Source organism: Megascapheus bottae, chromosome 16 (assembly GCF_031878675.1).
Source record: "Megascapheus bottae isolate mThoBot1 chromosome 16, mThoBot2.hap1, whole genome shotgun sequence".
NCBI lineage: Eukaryota > Metazoa > Chordata > Mammalia > Rodentia > Geomyidae > Megascapheus > Megascapheus bottae.
This window is the reverse complement of record NC_143524.1, coordinates 36,208,393-36,225,347: the sequence shown is the minus strand read 5'-3', so window position 1 is coordinate 36,225,347 and position 16,955 is coordinate 36,208,393. Positions and strand designations below refer to the sequence as shown.

Here is a 16,955-nt window from a genome sequence, read left to right as displayed (position 1 = left end):
AAAAACAAGAACAAAATGAACAACAGTACAAGAAAAAATTGTTGACCTAGATAACGGATTCAGAAATCGAAGCCAATGCCAGCAGATTATAAATATAAAAATTCATAGACAATGATGTAATACAGAAGGGCCAGCCAATAAGTGGCTCCCCTGCCACTCCTCTCCTCCCCGCCTACCCAGCCCACTCCCAAGTCAGTCATCAATATCCTAGCAGTCTTTTCCCCCAGGCCAAAATAAGGCTTCAGAAGTGTCTCAGCCTTGCATTGTGGGCAGCTCTTGCCAATGCTGATAGTTGCAATGTGCCATGAGAAGAACATGCTTCTATATAGAAAACGGCACCATCCAAAATAATTGGAGGGAGAAAAGAACAAAAGCAATTGTGCTTTTGTTGTGAAGATGATCCAAACTAAGACTTCCATCTGACAGTGGAAATAAGCGCACCATCCCTCTTCACAGTTTACCATTCACGGAAAGACCTTTACATCTATCACTGTTGAATCAGTCTGATTTCTTCTGAACTTCTGATTTTGTCTGAAGGATAGTTTGATCCTTTCATCGTAGTTGAAAATTGCCTGAGGTAACTCTACCAAGGTGCTGAAAAGGACTCCTAAATCCTCAGAACCTTGAAAAATTCTCTGGCAACCTCAGCCTCATTTTTAAAGATTTCCTCAAGGGCTTTTGACTAGTGTGAGCTACAGTCTCCTAAAATAAATAAGCACTGTAGGGAGACACTGATGTAAAAGGTTAATCTGTGATACTCCGCATTTCAGAGTATCGGTCTTAGGTAAATCCAGGAACAGGCAACATTTTTTACCAAGTCCACTGAGATTAGTAAAATGTTTAGACAATGTTTGTAGCATACTCATTTTTATAGCATACCCCTGATTTTTATAACACACCCATAGAAAGAAATTAATCACTTTCCATTGAGCTATTTTCCAATGCTTTCTTGCTTAGAATGTTTCTGTTTTTTGAAGTTGCCGTCATAGGCGTGAGACACAGAAGTGAAGAGCTGTGGTGACGTTCACCCAGTGAACACACCAATTCTTCCACCTTTGGCAGCCACTTTAGCATGCCTAATTTAAGACACCTGATTTTAAGAACAGTAAAGTGTGAAAAATGTGTGCATTTGAATTGATGTAAGATGATGCATTAAATATGTTAGCATCCAGATGAATTTAAAAGGGAAGATGCTTAAATCAGGTAAACATGATTGGGTGTGGCACATTAAAGAGAAATGAACAGAATTCCTTGAACAGTGTCTGGCTGGCTGACTTTGCCCAAAAAAAAAAAAAAAAAAAAAAAAAAAGAAAAACCACTGGGAAAGCTGCCCAGCTGAGAGATGTCTTTGGAAAAGGCAAAATGAAAAAAAAAAAAAAGAGGAAAAGCCCAGAATAAAAGAAAAGAGTTCAAGTATGCCAAGTTACATGCCCTATTTCTGTGGTCCTAGGGATCATGCTAGAAATCCTAGCTACTCAGAAGACTCAGATCTGAGAATTGCAACTTGAAGCCAGTCTGGGCAAGAAAGTCTGAGACCTTTATCTCCACTACAGTACCAAAAAAACAAAAAACAGAAGAGCAGTGGTTCAAGAGCTGTAGTGCCAAGAACCCTGAATAAAAGAAACTCAGGGACAGGGCCCAGGCCTTAAATTCAATTACCAGGACTGGCACACACAGAAAAAAATTTTTTCACAGCCATGTACGAGGGGCCCATGCCTAATAATCCTAACTACTCAGAGGACTGAGATTTGAGGATCATAGTTTGAAGCCAGTCAGGGCAAAACAAACTTTGAGACTCTTTAATTTCTAACCAGCCAAAGGGCTGAAGTACAGATGTGTTCAAGTGGTAGGTGGTAGAGTGCCAGCCCTGAGCAAAAAAGCTAGAGAATGTGAAGCTCCAAATTCATACCCCAGTACCAACACACACACACACGCTTCCCAAATACTGAAGCTGCCAGTGCCACCAACAGACAAGGGGTAGTGACTGACCCAAAGTGGGTACTCAACACAGTCAGACCTCAGAATTCAAGGGTTCCACGTCTGCACAGAGATTCAACCAATTGCAAATTGAAAATTTCAGGGAGAAAAATGTATCATATACAGACTTTTTTTCTTATTATTCCCTATGTATTACAATATAAAACATAGTAACACAGCATTGTGTTCTGTTAGGCATTGTAAGCAATCTAGATATGATTGTATTACCATATTATGTGTTACCATATACAGGATGTACATAGGTTATATGCAGATACTACCATTTTCTGTAGGAGACTTGAACGTCCACTGGTGTTTGGTATCCGTAGGGAGATCCTGAAACCAATCCCTCCTGGATACCGAGGACATCTATATTCATGGTGGTGACTGAGGTTACGAGTGTTCATGAACGAATGGGTGAAGTACATGAAATAGAGTTGTCTGTGACCCAAAGTAACAACTGCTTTCTTTCCTCTTGATCTCAGAGAAACTTGAGAGTGAGAAGCTAAATGTTGCCGAGGTCACCCAGTCAGAGATTGCTCAGAAGCAAAAACTGCAGACCGTCCTGGAGAAAATCAATGAAACCCTGAAGCTTCCTCCAAGGTGCATCAAGTGGAATGTGGACTGTGAGTGTTCAATGACACTAGGGTTGCTCCTGTGTGTCTTCCCCAAGAAGCCCTTCCAGAGCTGACAAATCCATCTGTCTTTGAGCCAAATGTGCCCTTCCTTGGAAAGAGAACTTGCCATCCAGGCATAGTGACTCAGGCCTGTAATCCTAGCTTCTCAGGAGGCTGAGATCTAAGGATCACAGTTCAAAGCCAGCCTGGGCACTACAGTCCATGAGACTCTTATCTCCAGTTAATCACTAGAAAACTGGAAGTGGTGCTGTGGCTCAAGGGGTAGGGTGGTAGCCTTGAGCTGAAGAGCTCAGGGACAGCCCTGAGTTTAAGCCCCAGGACTGGCATACATAATGAGCCTAGCTCTTCTTGTCTTGAGGCATTGCAGAAAGCAGCCACAGAGGTAATTAACCCTCCAACCCAATAATTCAGTTCTGGAGCTCTATGGAAGGGGAGTAATTCACAGGAAATAAACAGAGACACAGTATGGCACTTAACTTTGTATTCTCTCAGTGCAGCAACAGGTTGAAAAACCTTAAAAGGATCCACATCAACTTAGGGCTTAAGTTTACTATAGGATAATTAGAAGTAGAAGCATTTATCTAAAACTGTTAACTATGAGGGCCACAGTACAGACATCAATCATGCATGACAGAATACTAAGAGAAAATAAGGAAGCACAAGCATACACTAAAGCATGTACTACATGTACTATAAGAAGTTAAAAAGAAAAAGTAAGCATGAGCTAAACAAATCATCCAGAGCTATGGAAGACCGGGTTCTTACCTCAGCCTTTCCGGAATGGAAACCAACATAAGGGATTGGTGTTTGGTGGTGGTGGTGCTGTTGTACCATCTGTATTCTAGGAAGTGGGACACAGGATGAATCAGAACTAGGCAGGGGTCTTCCCTCTAGGAAGTCACTCATCAGTGACTGAGCACTTCTCCCCGACCAGAACACTATTAGCATTTCCAAGGAGAGAGGGAAATGTGACTTCTCTCTAAAATAGCTTGTACCGCCCAGTTGTAGAGCCTCCTTATTATGTGCATGTGTGAGATATTATGTACGTAATGTACATGTGTATGCATAGGCATAATCCTCCCTTACCAAAACTGTGTTCTAAGACCCCAAAGTGCCTGAAACTGTGAGTGGTCCCTAAACTTCTATACTGTCTTTTCCTGTACGTGCACAAATTGAATGTCTTTTCCATCTTAACTAAACACTGTAACTGTACTTTTTTGTACTTGAAAATAAAACAGAAAATCTAGCACCCATTTCTTTTTCCTTTTTCACAATTCGATAGGCAGAACATTCATTCTTACAATAGATCTTACAATCTTAGGATATGATTGCCTTCTCGCTTTAATTGCTAGCATCAATATTCTGTACTTGGGGCTGTATGAAGTAAAACAACAAAAGCACTGCCCCTCAGGTACTTGGGGAATACTATGTACGTCTGTGTGTTTTATAAAAGTGAGATCAACCTGTATATGTAAGAAGGAATGTCTTTTCAGTTGTTAAATATTAGATATGTCACCAATATCATATGGTATTGTCTGGATATGCTATATGTGTTTTTAGATGTGAATCACATTAATAGCAATACAGCATGATAGAGTCTCTGCCCTTAGATCCAGAAGTAGTCTTTTAGGATGAATACTTAGGAGTGGTATCTTAGGACTAGGGAGTATTTACATTTTTTTTTTTTTTTGTCTGTTGTGGGACTTGAACTTTGGGCCTGGGTGCTGTCCCCAAGCTCTTCAGCTCAAGGCTACCACCCTATCCCTTGAGCCACAGCACCACTTCCACTTTTCTGGTGGTTAATTGGAGATAAGAGTTTCATGGACTTTAGTGCCCAGGCTGGCTTTGAACTGTGATCCTCAGATCTCAGCCTCATGAGTAGCTAGGATTATAGACATGAGCCACCTTGCCCAGCCAGTCTATACATTTTTAAGGTCATAATGTATAATATCAAATTACATCCAGAAAAATTACACTAGTGTCTATTTCTACACAAGATATCGTTAGAGTACTATTTCTAGTTCCATACCTGAGAGTGACTTTCTGTACACAGTGGGTCCAAGTACATACAATGGAACCATGGTCCTTGCTCTTACATTTCCATCCTGACCTGAATGCAGGCCTAGGTAAGCCTTACAGCAATGAGTGATGTGAGAAGAAAACTCCCAGGAGAGGTGCCAGAACAGCAACAATGAAGGGACCTGAACATGCAACAATTGTTATATTTTTAAATGAAAAAATGATGTACTATCTTTCTACTCTAGCATAACTATATTTTTGTGGGGTGGGGAATCATGGGGCTTAACTCTGGCCTGGGCACTGTCTCTGAGTTCTGCAGCTCAAGGCTACCACCTACCCTTGAGCCATAGTCCCACTTCCTGTTTTCTAGTGATTAATTGGAGATAAGAATCTCATGCCTGGGCTGGCTTTGAACTACATCCTCAGATCTCAGCTTCCTAAGTATCTAGGATTACAGGCGTGAGCCACCTCACCTGGCTAGCCTAACTATATTCTAAGTGATGATCACAAGTACATTTGTGAATGATTTTCAGGGCATGTGAACTATCCCCTTTTTTTGTGCCAGTCCTATGACGAACTCATAGCCAAGGTGCTTTTACTTAAAACTAGCTCTGCCACTTAAGCCAAAGCTCTACTTTTGACTTTTTTGGTGGTTACTTGAAGAGTTTCAAGGACTTTCCTGCCTAGACTGGCTTTGAACCTTAGAGCGCAGCCTACTGAATAGCTACCATTACAGGCATGAGCCCATCACTCTCTAGGCCTTTTTGATTAAGTCTAGCACTCTACCACTTGAGCCACAGCTTCACTTTGTTGGTTAATTGGAAGTAAGAATCTCCCAGACTTTCCTGCCTAGGCTTGCTTGGAAGCTCCATTCTCAGATCTCAGCCTCCTGAATGTATGATGTCATTCAAGCCTGAGACAAGCTATCCCATTTTGTGACGGTACCAAATTTTGGATCGTAGTGATTGTTAAAACATGCTTGGTCCCGCCTGGAGATTACAAGGAGAAACCCAGGTATCACTGGGGAAATACAGACAGCAATCAGTGGACTACAGGACCTTCATAAAAATAAATGAGCTCTGCCCTAATTTAACTTTAAGAACACAACATTTCCAGCACAAAGTTTTGTTATTAAAGGAAGGGTGACAGATAGCAAGTCTAAGTACAGCCCTCAGCCTCAGACCAGGGGTGGCATGACAGTTCTGACCAGAAGATCAGCGTCAGTGATTTTTATCTCTGCCCCTCAGTGACCTCCCTGTGCCACTGTTAGGAGAACACGCCTAGCCTAGAGCATCTTTGTTGCTGTAAGTGTAGGTAAAACTCAGTGGACAATGCCAGCATTGTCTTCTTAGAAAGGCTGGGTATGGGGAGATCCATTGTCTGCTGTGTCATGTGAGGTTGAGCTGCTGCTCTCCATCCTTTGAAATAGTGAAGATAACAAGAAACTCTAATGAATTCCAAATGTCTGAATCATTTCCTTTTCTGGTGATTTCTCAAAGCTTTGGCTTCTGTAGACTTGTCAATCCAGGGAAGACAGAATGACATACTCATAATGAGTCCAGTGCATACTCAGCAGAGATGGCCTTCTGGGTTCCTCACCTAAATGGCCCCTACTGGGAAAAAAAGCCATGATGCTGATAGGCCTGTGGCACAGATATACCCCCTGGAAAATTCTTCCCTTTAATTTGAAGGAAATGGGAAAGATCCAGTGTGCTTTGATTGCCTAATACCAGGTTCTTTCACATAAGTTATAATTTAAAATAAAAAGTGTCAGTCATTTCTGGGTGTCTGCTTTGTTCCTAGAGCCCTGCCTTCATTGTCTTTGGAAATCTTCACTACTTCGGCACCTACCTAGATCTTATCATACCCATTTTGACAGATGAACAGATTAAGGAACCAAGGTTTCAAGCAGGCTGTCCTACCCAAGATCAGGGAGCCAGTGAGTAAATGGCAGAATTATGAAGTCACAATTCTAGCTCCATTGTACCTGACATTAGGTGTCAGCCTTTTTCTCCTCACCCACTGAGAAAACTATAACCCAGGGGAGCCCAACCTTCTCCATTGTAAATGGCTTAACGCTCAGCACATGGCTTTGCAGCTCTAGAAGCCTTTTGGGTCATAAATACCGACTGCAAGCTGCTTGCTGAGGGGCATGACCTATGCTGACCACACATTTTTCCTTCTCAGGAAAGCAGCAAAGCTCTTTGGGCAGCTCTTGTGCTTTCCTCCAGGGAGCTCATTTCCAAGCAGAGTTTTAGAGCACCTGACACAGTGCCCCCTTGTCGCACTTGGTGTCCAGTGTTGATTAGAGGTGGTGTGAGCAATCTAGAGCAGATAAGCTCACAGTGTGTGAATGGCATCAACCAGGACACGGGCTAGAGAGCAGCAGCTGAACTCAGTACTCATTGCATCCTGACAGGAGCCTAAGGTTGGAGTGTAGGTACCATATTAGAAACCCTGCAATAGAACAGGGAGTGTGGCCTAATTGGTAGAGTGCTAGCCTAACATGCACAAAGTCCTGGGTTTGATTCCTCAGTACCACATACATAGAAAAAGCCAAAAGTGGTGCTGTAGCTCAAGTGATAGAGCACTAGAGCACTAACCTTGAGAAAGCCCCATTTCAGTGCCCAGGCCCTGAGGTCAAGCTTCAGTACTGGCAGCAAAAAAAAAAAAAAAAAAAGAAAAGAAAGAGGGAAGGAGAGGGAAAGGGAGGGACGGACAGACGGACAGCAGGCAGGCCACAATAGTAAGACCTGAAGAAGGCACTTCATGGGCTAGGAACTGAGAGGCCCACAGTGACTGAGATCTTCAGGGTGGGACAAAGGTGCACTGAGTGGAGTACATTCACAGTATCTAGGACTTGGAAGAAAATAATTTTTAAACCCTCTTCCATTTCAGCTGTTCACGCCAAGAGCCTGGTGGCCATCTTACATCTACTGGTTGCTCTGTCTCAATATTTCCGGGCCCCCATCCGACTTCCAGACCATGTTTCCATCCAAGTGGTTGTGGTCCAGGTAAGATGAACACTAAGATAACCATTTTCCTTTAAAGAGCTGTGAAAGCAATAAGGCTCGTGCCTGTAATCCTAGCTATTCAGGAGGCTGAGACTGAAAATCATGGTTCCAAGCCAGCCTCAGAAAGAAAGTCCTCAAAATCGTTATCACTAGTTAATCACCAAGAAACAAGAGCTGTGGCTCAAGTGGTAGAGTACTAGCCTTGGACAGAAAAATGGACAGTGCCCAGACCCTGAATTCAAGCCCTAGGACCAGCACAAAAAAAAAAAAAAAGAAAACTTGTAGGTACTACATTCCTGTGACAGTTAAGGCACAGTGGATAAGTTGTTAGAAGAATTGACAGGACAGGGTGGAGGGGGGGAGGGAAATGGGGACCAAGACATGTGAAAGGGTATCAATGTATGGGAATTAATGCACCATCTATCTGGCAAATATCATGTAACCCTTCTATTAATTACAATAAAAAATATATATATATATAAAATAATTGACAGGACAGCTGTGTGGGCACTGAGCATGGTTGGCTGTGTGCTACAAGGCACATGTGCAAAATCAAATATATGTTGGCGTTTGCCTGCTAAGTGTGTAAAGGATGGGACAGGGGAGTTATCTGTATATACAACATGGCTGCATGAGTTGTGTGCCTGGAGTGTACATATTTTTGTTGGGGGATTATGAAATGTAGATTTGAGGGTATATGTTGTTTCTGAGGCATGTGTGGTAGAGCAGGAGGAAAGGTATGTGTGTGTGTTCATTTTCACACATTTGTGTATGGAAGCATGCAGGGTGCCCAAGCAAGCTATGGAGAAGTGACACGCAGGTACTGGGGGAGGTGGCTGGGTATTAGTAGGGGTGCGTGTATGTATATGTGAGGCTTCAACTGGATTGGAGGCCTGCTGCTCCTCACCCACCCAGCCAACACAGCTGGGATCTCCAGTCATCTTTTCCAGATTATTGGACGGAATTTCCATTCACATATGGCTGTGTAATTTCCACAGTGAGGGTGTGCTCTCTCCCCGTGACTTATCTCACTCCGCTCCTAACCCCATTAAATACTCAAATGCAATTTTATTTTCCAACTTCATGCCCATTTAGCAAAAGGTCATCACTGTTTGTGTGTTTCTGTTCTTTTCCAAATCAACGGGCAGTGAGGGCAAACTCCCTACACAAGCAGCTCCCTGGATACCTGAGGCTACCCAGGGTTCTGGAATAGACAACAAGAGTTAACTCTGCCATCCCTGTGTGAGGGAAAGGCTGAAGTGAGCTGGTAAATTTTGCCCACTCAGGTCAGTCCAGTCTCCGGGGTAAATGAGCTTAGAAGCTGAGCTTTCAGGGATGAGAAGAAGATACATAGAACAGAAATAATGACACCATGGCCCTTCCTGCCAGGAAGCAAGACTACAGTTAGGAAGCAGAGGGCTGTCAGCTGACAGTGCTAAGCTGTATGAGTGAGACTCTACCTGCAGCTGACTAACAGGCACTAATTGCCTCATTTATTGAGCCCTTTGTGTCAGGTACGGTGCTTGGCATGGTGTGTGTGCTGTAGACCCACAGAACATTCTGGAGACAAGCATCTTCGTGATGGACCAGGTCATCGCCACTGAGTTCAATTTACCAGCCAATGATGCATGAAGCCATCCTGTTATGTTCTTTATAAGTACCATTGGGGGAAGGAAAAATGAATAGGTGATGCTGCAGGGGATTTAGGAACAATGCAAACTATTCAATAATACAGTGAAGAGTTACAAAGTAATGTAGAATGTGAGGAGTCAACCCTAACAGTCTGAGGCTTTTGGAGGAGAGTGACTGGTCATTGCAAGTCCTGCACAGAATCAGTAACGGATTGGGAGGAGGAACTGGTAAGACATCTCAGCATCTTCCTCTCAGTTTTGACGCGAACCTACAACTATTCTTTAAAAAAAAACTATCTCCTATTAAATTCCATGATTCCTGGAGCTTTCAGGAAAGAACTATGAAACTTCCCACTCCCACCCCCACCCCAGGATATGGTAGTTGCTAAACTAGGCAGGTGTTCTACCATGAATGCTGTTTCCCTAGCCATGTTTGCTTTGGTGTTTTTCAGAAAGGGTTCTGCACATTCACTTTGGATTCATTCGCCTGGGATTATAATCCTCCTACTTAGGGCTTCCCACAAAGCTAGGTTCACGGATAGGCACCACCACACCTGTCGTATCAACTGAGATAGGGTCTTGATAATCTAACTTTTTGCCTCAGGTTGGCCTTAAATTGCAGTTCTTCTGATTTCGGTCATGTAGCTAATACATTAATCATGTTTATTTCAATTCATGGCTCAACCTTCTAGGTAGGCACTCTCGTCCTTGAGCAGTTCCTCTAGCCCCACGGCCATTAGTCATTTCTAGATGGGGTCTAATGTTATGCTCAAGCCCGACCAGGCTGCATTCCTTCTACTTGTGCTTCCCTGCATCATCGGGATGACAGACATGTGCCACATCACCCAGCCATCGTGTTTTCCAGTAGCTTGGACAGTAGGCATGTACTGCCATATTCGTGGTTGAGATGGACCTTGAAACCATGCATGTCAACCTGAACCACCAATCTCAGTCTCCCCAAGTAGCTGGGATGTCAGGCTTGTGCCAACATGCCTGGACTGCCTGAAAAATGTTTAAATTGTAAAAACATACTTTTGTTACATTCATGTTCAGCTCTTCCATTGCTAATGGAAATATGTTTATGCTAACTGACCTCTTGTATCTTCTCTTTTCTGACAATCCATAGCAATCCCTTGTCCACTTATTGAATATCTTAGTATTTTTCTTACCAGCTTGAATAGACAGCCCTAATGAAAACAGCAAAATATGGCTGTTAGAACTCCTACAAACAAAAAATTATGACAAGGTTTGAGGCCTCCTGTTTTAAAACAGCCCACATCGAAGGCCTTACCTTGAGCTTAGTCATAGACCATTAGAAGGCTGTTGGAGGTCTCATTTCTCCTGTAGAAACATGAGGACATGGAAGAAGAGGTTGCCTTACACCAAGTAGCATCAGCACATTAGAAGTTACAGAATGATTTGCTTTATCAAGTGAACAGGCATAGAAGTTGGCCTCAGAAACAGCAGAGAGTTCCTGGCTGGATTGTAACAACACTCTCTAGAGGATAAATAATAAAGTTCAAGAAGATATTTAAGGGGTTGTTTAACCCAGATTTCCTTTCTATTGTATATGAAAGCACTTAATTCTGCATGAACTACAAGGTTAAGTTGTACGTCTGGGAATGGCCTTATAAGTCCGGGGTTCCACCAGCCCCTGGGACAATTTGACACGTTACTGAACTCAATTTGGATAACGTCTTGATTTATTGTTCATCACCTGATTACCTTTAAATATCTGTTTTTCCCCTTGACTTCCTTGTTTCGCTTGATAGTTCATTCTTCATGTAATCTGGTGAGACCATTGCCTTTGCCTAGTTCTGCTTTCCCTTTGGTCAGAGTTTTGCAAGGACTCTAGTGTCAGGGAATGCAAGAGGACATTTATAGAAGTTTTTGCTAGGAGGCTACAGCAAGTGTGCCAGATGAGCTCACAGCCCCCTTAACACTCACCTCAGCCTTGGGAAACAAACTTGTTCTGCGAACCTTATGTCCTGCCTAGACTGTCCTTCAAGTGTCCACTGCTAGCTAAGGGCCAGTTAGTAAGTCTGCCTCCTGGTACCCATCAGAAAGTCTCCCTTGTGTTCCTTCATTATCCCCAGGGTCACACAACAAAGATCCTATCTATGTAAGATCTGTACTGATTAAAAACTCCCAGTAAAAAGTAAAACAAAGCAAAAAAATTTAAAAATGAAAACAAAAAAACCTTATACCTCTACTTGAATTCTCCAAGTTGGCCACGGTTCTTCTATCTAGCAACTCCAGTTAAAAATTTTCTCAAAACCTAGATACATAAGGCCATATAGGATGAGGCTAAATGAAAGGACCTCCAGGATATGGAAACAAGAGCTTTATAATATATGATTGTTGCTATTAATGTACTATATTATTTCTCTTTTGTTGCCCCTTGGCTAATCTCATACTGTTACAGTATCTGACCTTGTTATCTGGTATATTATATATACGTTTATTTGTTTATTTGAAATAGGATAGGGAAGGGGTGAAAACAAGATGAGGGGAGAAGGGGGACAAAAACATGAGGAGTATCAATGTGTGAGAAGTAATGCACCTTCTATCTGACGAATATAACTGTAACCCCTCTATTAATTACAATAAAAATTATATTAAATTTTTTAAAAATCAAAGGGAAAAAAAATGTGTTTCTCAGCCTCCCTCCCATGGCCCCAGCGGGAGGGCAGACACGCCCTGGCCTTCATTTCCATTTGGTTTACTGTGTATTACTCCAGGAGAGTCACTGTTTGCTTCCAGCAGAAAGTCTTCCAAGAAAAGAAAGATTCACCATCCAAAAGACAGCCTACTTGTTTGGACTAAATACTAATTGCACTTACATCCTAATGGTACAGTCCAGGCCCCCAAACTCAGAGCCTCTTTTCCCTTCTAGGATTATCTTGTCTCTAGGAACATTTCTTTAAAAAAAGCAGTAACTTTCTCAGTGTCAGAAATGCTAATCATTTTTTCTGTTATTTTTCTGAAACAGTTTTGTCTTTTCTTCCCCAATTCCCTCTCCCTCCCCCATTTTAGAAACGAGAAGGAATCCTCCAGTCCCGGCAAATCCAAGAGGAAATAACTGGTAACACAGAGTATGTCAACACCATTGTTGCCAGCGAGTCTGTAATGGAACACAGATGTTTCTCCGAAATTCATCCATTTGCTGATATTTAGCTTTCATTTATTGGGATTGCAAGAGGGATTAGACTACAGCCAATGATTATAGTTTAGCCTTTTCCATGCATTCAAAACATGCCTCTCAATGCTCAAGGTACAAACTTGGGTGGGGAACTGGGAAGGGGAATTAGCAGTGATTGAAAAATTCTAATTTTGTGGCACTCCAGGAAAAAAAAAATAGTGCCCAAAAAATCCAACCAGCATGAAATCATAGTGCCATAAACATGGGGTTGAATTTAAATTGTTAACCTTCAAAAGGATGCTTTTCCTCCTTTTTCTGAATCTAATTTATTTGGCCATGTGCCATGACCCCAAAAAGTCCCCCACCACTTTTGAGTTGAGCTATCTTTCATGGGTTTGGTTTTTTTACATTCGTTTACGTTTAAAAATCGAAAATTGGGACCTTTGAAAGACCTACCTTGGGGAACTGGAGTTTTAATCTTAAGCAGAAAGCACAGGTTGGTAGTGGGCTGTGGGGATCATCAGGCTGGCTTTGAGCTGATCCCATGAGAATCTAAGCAAAGTTGGATTCTAGACTTCCCTGTGCCCTGATTTTTCTCTCTGTCCTCCTTGAATGGGGACCTGTAAGTCTTGAGTGTTTGAACCCCTCTAATGTCAGTCTCTTCATCTGAGTGGTATACCTTTTCCTAGCCTAGAGGTAAATGCCTTCTCTCTCTCTCTCTCTCCCTCTCCTTCTCCCTCTCCCTCTCCCTCTCTCTCTCTCTCTCCCCCCTCTCCCCTTTCTACCCCCCTCCCCCCCTCTAACCCCCTCTCTCGCACGCACTATTTATGGGGCTTGAACTCAGGGCCTGAGCACTGTCCTTGGGTTTTTCTCAAGGCTAGAGCTCTACCACTTGAGCCACAGCACCACCAGCTTTTTCTAGGTATGTGGTACTCAGGAATCGAACCGGGGTCTTTGTGCATGCTAGGGAAGCACTCTCATTAGGCCAAACTCCTAGCCCTGCCTTCCTTCTCTTAATGGCCCTCTTTTCTGTCCTTTCTGGTCCTGGCTGACCCCTTGCAGGCCCTGTTCCTTTTCTAGGAAGCTTCCTCTCATTCTCCAGCACGGCCAACAGGACTCTGGGCTATGCTTATCTAGACTACATGGTACATGAGGGTACCTAAACCAACGGTTATGCCCATCAGGCCTCACAGCCACTATAGCCTTGTCAGTCCAGCAATGAAGTTCATATCCATAGTACTTCCCAGGATACAAAGTATAGGTGACCTTTAGTGGGTGATAGGTATACATGTAGATAAACCAGTATCATACGAATCATGAGAACCAGAAACATACCCAGGAAAACATTTTGAGCGTTTACTTTATACACTAGGAATTAGGTAATCCTTCTAGATATTAAATGCTCATGACACCCTCTGAGGTGCTTTGCCATTAATGGCTCTCATTTTAGAGATTGGGGGGAGATCTGGAGGCCAGAGACATTCCACAGCAGAGGTCACACAGGGGGGGAAAATCTCAGTAGTGATTTGTCTCTACTACTTATACTCCTGAGACTTTGCTATTTTTCAACTGCCACTGTGATTCCAGCTCCTCCCCATCTCTTAAAAAAATATAACTTGGGTTAGTGGCAGTGCACTTGTGTATCACAGGATGGACAGCAAAGAGACAGAGCTGACCTTCCACACAGTTGTTCACCACAACCAGGGTAGAAAGCCTCTACATTGAAGGAAGGCATGCTGAGCTCTGTTCTGAAAAGCCTGCAATGCACCAGTTAAAAGCTGACACCAATATTCCTTTTTAGCCAAAAGCCATAGTGTGATTTACAACAAGAACAAACCCTGCACACATCACAAAGCCTCACTTTTGCATTAGCACTGGTAATCTATGTAGCAAAGGAGAAAAGAGGTAGTAATAGAGTGAAGTCTCATCCAAGGCCAGGCTGGTGGCAGGGGATGGCGGGTCTGTCTCCTCTCACAGGATGAGACTCCTGAGGGTTGGCGGGGAAAGTCACACTGCTGTCTCTTTCCTACAGGGCTCTGTCAGGAAGACATGGTGAGTTATTTGATGCTGGGGCAGCTGTCTAGATGTGTGTCTGCTTCAGCTTGGGGACCCAGTTGGCTGGGTGGGGAAGAACAGTTGACACTGTTGCTCATTTGTCCCCACAGGCCTGGTCCTACAGGACAGGCTTGTCCTGTGGGTGTGGGAGAAGCACGGGAGGTAGTGAATGAATGCAGTTGGGGCCAAGGCTCTACTCCTCGTTGTCTTCTTTCTTCCCTTACTCTTTTGGACTTGTTTATATAGAGTCCATGAGGATCAGAGATTCCCTTCTAGCAGTTTCAGCTTTGCCTCTCAGTCCTATCAGGACTCTACTTTGTAGTCTACAATTCTTCACTCTCTTTTAGAACGTGATGCCTTCGACACCTTGTTTGACCATGCACCAGACAAACTCAATGTGGTAAAAAAGGTAGGTGGGAGCTGCTGGAGGGAGTGAGCTGGGTGGGTGCTGTAGGAAAACCTGTCCTCCTGTTCAGTGTCACAACCTCACCTCTGCACACACAGGGCTCCTTGATGCCCATCTGCCTACCTCTTCTCTAGAGCTTCACTCAGGTTTCTTACTTTGGCGTGCCACTCAATATGACTGCCAGCCCTCTCTTCATCACACCATCTCCCTGGGGTACAGTGGGAGGTCGTGTCATTAGCTGCACTAAAGAAGGAACCCAGGGGGATCATTTTATCCCTGAGCCCTCTTGCCAGCTCTCCTCCCACCCTGCAAACTCCAGGCTCAGATGCTCTACGTTTCATCCTGTATCTCGGTCCTATGGGCTGCTAAAAACCTGTGCCTTTCATTATAGCTCCAGGGCCTTTGCACGGGCAGCCCACACTCAGGGTGGAGTCCCAGGGTGGTATCCTGCATGTGGCACATACAGGAGTCTCCACTTCAGTGTACCTTTATTTCTTTTGTAGACCCTCATCACCTTTGTGAACAAGCACCTGAATAAACTGAATCTGGAGGTTACAGAACTAGAAACGCAGGTATGTGACAGCTGGAGGGCAGCTCGGGAAGCATGCATCTAGACAGACAGTGGCCCACATGCCCTACCCAGGGGGCTAGGAAGCCTTTTCCACAGATTTCCAGCCTGAGAGGTGAAACATCAGGTCTGTTCCACTCAGGGGTCAAGGCCTGCTCTGTGTCTACCACCTTTTATGCTGAGTCCCAGCCAGTCAATATGCAAAGCTCACTGAGCACCTGCTCTAGGCTCAGGCTGTGCTCCATCTGGTTCTTCTCTTTCTAGAGCGATACCAAGAAGTCTGGACTTATAATCTCCAGCAGCTATTATTTATTCCCACAAGCATGGTGGCCCAGCCATCTAGAATATCAGCCATACATACAACCACTGGATCTGTGCTTAGGCTACCTCCACCCTGTATATGGACCCTTTACAACATACTTTCACCCCAAGCCCCAGTAGGTGTACAAGTGGGCACTGACCATACCCTGATTTCCTTACATTTAGTCCAGGAGCCTCTTTCCCCACAAACCAAACCTTCCTGGGTCTACTGCTCAGTAAATCTAGGAACGCGGGTTTTGATTTGCTCTCTTGTTTTCCCAGATAGGAATAAAAATAGTAATTTTATTGACTATTGTCTGAAAGTCAAACAGGTTATAAATACCTTACTGGTTTAGACTTCTTGATAACTCTATGAGGAAGAGAAACAATGCTGTTAACATTCCCATTTTACAGATGAGGAAAATGAGGTATAGGTAAGGTACAAGTTCCATAGCTAATTAGTATGACTGGAATTGGAAACCAGAGCCCACCTTTGTAACAGCTGCCCTGTGCTGTCTATCTAGCAGTGAGCAAGGAACGTTTGAGCAAGGCGAATGCTAGTCCTGTATACCCCAGTTCTTGCTCGGTGCAAAAAAAAACAAAAGTTAACAGGGCACTGGTGGCTTACACCTACAATCCTAGCTACTCAGGAAGCTGGAATCTAAGGATTACACACAAGAAAAGTCCATGAGATGCTTTTTTCCCATTAATAACTGTAAAGCAGGAAATGGAACTGTGGCTCAAGTAGTAAACTGGTAGCCTCGAGCAAAAATCTCAGGGAGCACACCTCAGCCCCAGAACTGCCACCCTCTGCCCCTCCCACACATATACAGTGTTATAGGTGTGGTGTTGAACACCTGTAATCTCTACACTCAGGAAGTTGAAGCAGGAGTTTGAGGCAATCTGTCTCAAAAAATGATGATGAAAAGCAGAGAGCAGGCAACTGCAGTTCAAGACCAGCCTGAGAATTAAAAGTCAAGAGATTCCATCTCAACCAATGACTAGATATAGCACAATTCTGTCATCTTTGTCACATAGGGAAGCACAAAGCCCAAGCTTACCTGGGCACAAAAGCAAAACCCTACCCTCACAATCCTTCTAGTTAGGCTTTCCAGATAGTTGGGGTGACAGGCACGTGCTACAATGCCCAGATTTCTTTTATTGAGAGGGATCTTGAACCTTCATTCTCATGATCTCTGCCTCCT

General features: G+C 43.6%; 1 protein-coding gene across 1 annotated transcript in view; it reads left to right on the top strand.

Moving 5' to 3' along the window:
* Positions 1 to 16,955, top strand: part of Parva (parvin alpha) — a 137,104-nt gene that overhangs the window by 108,652 nt on the left and 11,497 nt on the right. Inside the window, exons 5-10 of the mRNA XM_090348138.1 lie at positions 2,463 to 2,603; positions 7,533 to 7,648; positions 12,316 to 12,374; positions 14,454 to 14,473; positions 14,824 to 14,885; positions 15,386 to 15,454. Of these exons, the coding sequence (XP_090204264.1) occupies positions 2,463 to 2,603; positions 7,533 to 7,648; positions 12,316 to 12,374; positions 14,454 to 14,473; positions 14,824 to 14,885; positions 15,386 to 15,454 (467 nt within the window). The remainder of the gene's footprint in view (positions 1 to 2,462; positions 2,604 to 7,532; positions 7,649 to 12,315; positions 12,375 to 14,453; positions 14,474 to 14,823; positions 14,886 to 15,385; positions 15,455 to 16,955) is intronic.